This window comes from Rhagoletis pomonella, unplaced genomic scaffold (genome assembly GCF_013731165.1).
Source record: "Rhagoletis pomonella isolate Grant_MI unplaced genomic scaffold, Rhpom_1.0 Rhpom_scaffold_03191, whole genome shotgun sequence".
Classification (NCBI taxonomy): Eukaryota; Metazoa; Arthropoda; class Insecta; order Diptera; family Tephritidae; genus Rhagoletis; species Rhagoletis pomonella.
This window is the reverse complement of record NW_023461744.1, coordinates 18,358-23,491: the sequence shown is the minus strand read 5'-3', so window position 1 is coordinate 23,491 and position 5,134 is coordinate 18,358. Positions and strand designations below refer to the sequence as shown.

Sequence of the window (5,134 nt, the reverse complement as noted above, 5' to 3'; positions counted from 1 at the left end):
ATTGGAATCCGTACAAACTTGCACTAACTTCTTACAACAAAGAATTGAGGAAATCCAAAAGAGCTAGCTGGCGAAACCACTGCGAGGAAATAAAGAGCCTCCCAGAGGCAGTACGCCTCCAAAAAGCTCTAAATAGGGAACACAAAAATACGATCGGCACTCTAAAGAAACCAGATGGTAGTTATTATCAGCATCCGGGAGAGACTTGCAGACTTCTGCTAGACACTCACTTCACGGGCTGCAAAGCGGGCTATTATCTACCGGAATTGGGTGTCCCAGCACGCACTTCTGGTAGAGAGCAAAGCCTTGCAACTAAACTTACCACGGTAGAAAGAGTGCAATGGGTGGTATCTACCTTCAGCCCATACAAATCACCAGGACCAGATGGGGTCTATCCTTGTCAACTCCAACAAGGAAGTAACTACATAACCCCAGTCCTCTCCAGACTATACAGAGCGTCGCTCCTACTGGGTCACATTCCCAGTAGATGGACAGAGGCTAAGGTGGTATTTTTACCGAAGGCAGGTAAACCGGAGCAAATTCCTTCATCCTACAGACCAATTAGCCTCAGCTCCTTTCTCCTAAAAGGCATGGAGAAAATCTTGGATCAACATATCAGAGAAGTCAACCTAGCGGAACGACCACTGAATAAGAACCAATTTGCCTATCAACCAGGCAAGTCCACTGAGACTGCCATTCACAGCCTTACATCGAAAATCGAAAGGGCTCTGGAGTCTAAGAACATAGCCCTTTGTGCCTTCATTGACATTTCAGGGGCTTTTGACAACACGTCATACAGGGCAATAAGAGATGCCCTGATATGCAAGGGAGTGAGCCCCATCATAATAAATTGGGTGCTTTCTATGCTAAAAACAAGGAAGATCAGGATGGAGCTGGGAGGCACGAAAGAATGATTACAGCCACAAGAGGTTGCCCTCAAGGGGGTGTACTCTCTCCTCTTCTGTGGACTATGGTTTTAGACGAACTCCTGTTCCTACTGAACGACCATGGCTTTGAAACACAAGGATATGCAGACGATCTGGTAATTTGTGTAAGAGGGCTGCATGATGAAACGATCTCCAACCGCATGCAACAAGCCCTGCGCATTACGCAAAGATGGTGTGACACCAAAGGATTATCCATTAATCCTACTAAATCTATTCTGGTTCCGTTTACCCGGAGGAAAAAGTTATCCATGACAGAATTGACTCTGGGCGGCACTAGAATAGGGCTCTCAAATGAAGCAAAATACCTGAGGGTGTGGCTAGATAAGATACTCACCTGGAATGTACATTTGGATGCAACCGTAAACAAGGCAATGAGAGCCTTCTTCGCATGCAAGCGACTTTACGGGAAGACATGGGGACTCTCCCCCAAAATGACTTACTGGTCATTCAACACAATTGTGAAGCCGATAGTCACCTATGGATCCTTGGCATGGTGGACAAAAGCGACACAAAGAACTGCTAGCGCAAAACTAAGCAAACTACACCGAATGGTGTGCATTGGTATAACAGGGGCTATGCGGACCTGTCCTGCTGATGCACTTAGTGCTCTTGTAGGCATACCGCCCTTCCCAATTCTAATAGAGAGGGAGGCCAGTCTCTCGGCACTGAGAATCCTAAACACTTCCGAGTTAAAAACCGGAAACATGACAGGTCATATGAAGGTCCTTATTTAATTCACAAATGACCCCATAATGCATATGAGGGACTCAGTAGCTCCGATACTAGTAATTTCTAGGAATTTAAAGGTATCTATTGCGGACCGAGCATCCTGGAGCACAGGAAACCCCTACACCAAACCCGGAGCTGAAGTTTGGTACACTGACGGATCAAAACTTGAAGATGGAAAAACTGGAGCTGCTATATTTGGGCCGAATTTTAAAAGATCGATACCAATGGACAGCTACCCCACCATTTTCCAAGCAGAGATTCATGCGATCGATATCTGTGGCAGAGAATGCCTCAAAAGAGGCACATCCTCTAAAAACATCTGCATTAAGTCGGACAGTCAGGTTGCCTTGCTAGCACTGAGGTCCCACATAATAACATCCAAACTAGTGTACGACTGCCTCAACAACCTAAACGGTCTTGGAAGTATTACAGTATTACTGGGCTGGGTGCCGGGGCACGAGGGCCATGACGGCAATGAACAGGCGGACCGCCTAGCAAAACACGGAGCTACCACACTATTCCATGGCCCGGAACCCTACTGCGGGCTCACCAAAGCCCACTTAAGGGAGGTCATAAACAAGTGGGTCGACAAAAAATTCGAAATGCACTGGAATGAATGTCCGGGGCAAAGACAAGCTAAGCGGTTCATCTGTCCATCACAAGAAGCTTCAAAAAAGCTCATAAATCTAGGCAGGGAGGACCTTCGAACTCTCACCGGGTACTTCACGGGACATTGTTCCCTGCGTTATCACCTCAGTAAAATGAATCTTTCAGACACGAGCGTCTGTCGCTTCTGTGAGATGGACGAAGAAACGCCAGAACACATCCTTTGTGAATGTGTTGCTCTCGCTAGACGCAGACTCGCTCACCTAGGTGGTACAACACTTAATCCATTCGAAATATGGAACAAAAAGCCCACCGAAGTGCTAGCTTATATTAAAAGCCTTCATATATAGGGTAAAGGGCCACGCACAATAGACCACCCTAGAGGTCACAGTGCTCAAGGCTCATAATAATAATAATAATAAGTGTATGTTCCATTGATGTGCGTTACTGTTCTTTTGCATAGCAAACAGCGAGCAAAAATTTGGCTACTAGTTTCTGACGATTGTGATGACGATGGCTGTTTAATCAACTGAATTTAAACAAGTAAGAAAGTCTAAGTTCGGGCGGAGCCGAACATTAAATACCCGGCGCAAGTATTAAATATATGTTTTCCACCTTTTCGAAAGCTACCGCTACATGCTAAGCCGGGGTGTATAAATTTTAAGTAAATTAGCGTCCTTAAATTTCGAAATATTGAAATTTCAAGCATTTTTGAAATTTACCGTTATATGAAAAGCGGCCGTAATTTTAGTCCGATTTCAACAATTTTAAAGAGTTTGCCTTTGTGTGGCAAGCACAATAACCATACCGAGTTTGGTACAAATTGCTAGAACGGTTAGCGAGATACATATATGTGATCATAAGTGGGCGGTGCCACGCCCATTTTCCAAAATTTTATCATAAACGTACTTCTTGTTAAATAATTGTTGCAAGTATCAATTTTGAATACACTAGCTTCCATATTTACCGATTTATCGAAGATTTCGTATTTCTCTAAATAACCGTTATATGGGATGTGGGCGTGGTTATTGTCCGATTTTAAAAATTTTCGGTCATTTCGTAGGTGATGTCAAGGCCAACAACTGTGCAAAGTTTGGAAGAAATTGGTGCAGCGGTTACCAAGATATACACATTTAACTATAAGTGGGCGTGGCTACGCCCATTTTCCAAAAATTTTTAATTTTCTTATTTACGTCTAAAGGTTATTCTAAATGTCAATTTCGAGTCAATTATCTTCCGTAGTTACTAAAATATCGCAGTTTTTGTATTTCTGAAAATTACCGTTATATGGGAGGTAGGCGTAGTTATTGTCCGATTTCGCCCATTTTCAATACCGCCCGTCCTACGCCCAAAAGAAGTGCATGTACCAAGTTTCGTTAAGATATCTCAATTTTTACTCGAGTTATCGTGTGCACAGACGGACGGACAGACAGTCACCGCTTAATCGATTTCTCTTTTCATTCTGATCATTTATGTATACATTTGTCTATATCTATCTCGATTCGTTTTGCCTGTTACAAACAACCGTTATGTGAACAAAGTTATAATACCCTTGTGCACAAGTGCGCTCGGGTATAAAAATAATATTCACGCATTTAAATATATGAATTTTCTTACAGTGGAATCGAGATCAAAATATGTTCCATCGAAAATGGAGCTAAGCTTGATTTTGTCGTATTTTTTTTGAGGACAAATCTCCTGATTCTTCTTCATTTTCAGATGATCGCTTTATGGACGCTGCACTACTTGCAGTTAAGTTAACTGCACATCCACTATCACGTGCCTCAAACTCGTCTTCACTGGACATTATTTGAAAAAACATAAGACAATTATTACGCTAACAACTAAATTGTCAAACCGCTTAAATAAATGTTTTTCGAAAATTTTATTTTGACAAAAATAACCACGCGATGTATAATTTTTTTAATTTGGAGGTGTATTTTAGCTTACAGGTTATCTTTTAAGTCACCCACGCCTCAAAGACGTATGATAAGGCCTTAAGGAACTCCCAAATAGACTAGGCTTCTAAGGTATCCCATACCGTCGGTTCTTCATTTCAACAAATTTGAAATCACTATGTACCACTAAAAACTTCTAACTAAAACCTTATTGCACATCATTTGGCCCAATTCTTTAACTTCATATCTCATGTTTGAAATTTCAAATAACAGTGCAGATATGACGACCCTATTTGGCATGGCTGCTAACACGAAATATCGTCCAAGTTCATGTCTTCAATCTCCGGCCATAAAATAATGTTTGTCATACCTTTGTAGGCTCGTGCCTTCGTGCTTCAGCAGCTTCAGCAGAATTTTCAATGAAAAAGCCACGATATTCTCATCATTGTAGAGTAAAAATTTAAATTTTCCAAGATGAATTTCTCTGACGGTGTGGTGAGAAACACCAAAGGAAAAAAAACATGTAAATTTTCTAAAAATTCGCCTTGGTCTCGTGTGTTATTTGGTGTTAATGCGTTAACGCTTTTCATAAATTGGTGTTAGTGTGGCAACTCCGGCTACGGTGTTAATGCAATTGCGCCGCGCAGCGCAGTGTTACCTAAATATGTCAAGTATGTGATTAGTTTCATATATCGTTTTATATGGGAGGTTCCACGCCCCATTCTCCAGCCATGCAAATTTTTCTTCATGAGTATGAAATTGATCTTATATATGTATATATCCCCATACCCAGTTCTAGTCCTCTACCACAAATATATGCAGTTTGAAAAATTCGGTTTGTATGGGAGGTGCCACGCCCCCTTTCCATATCGAAACTTTTTTAGCCTATAACCATCCTTGGAAAGTCTGCAATAGATTCCGAAATTTCAAACAAATCGGTACGGCCTTTCTCGA

General features: G+C 41.8%; 1 protein-coding gene across 1 annotated transcript; it reads left to right on the top strand.

Annotated features, from left to right (window-relative positions):
* The first annotated feature begins 1,699 nt into the window (after positions 1 to 1,699).
* On the top strand, positions 1,700 to 2,632 carry LOC118754014. Its single transcript, XM_036488886.1, has one exon. It carries the CDS (start codon positions 1,700 to 1,702, stop codon positions 2,630 to 2,632), a length of 933 nt encoding a protein of 310 aa, XP_036344779.1.
* The last annotated feature ends 2,502 nt before the right edge of the window (positions 2,633 to 5,134 follow it).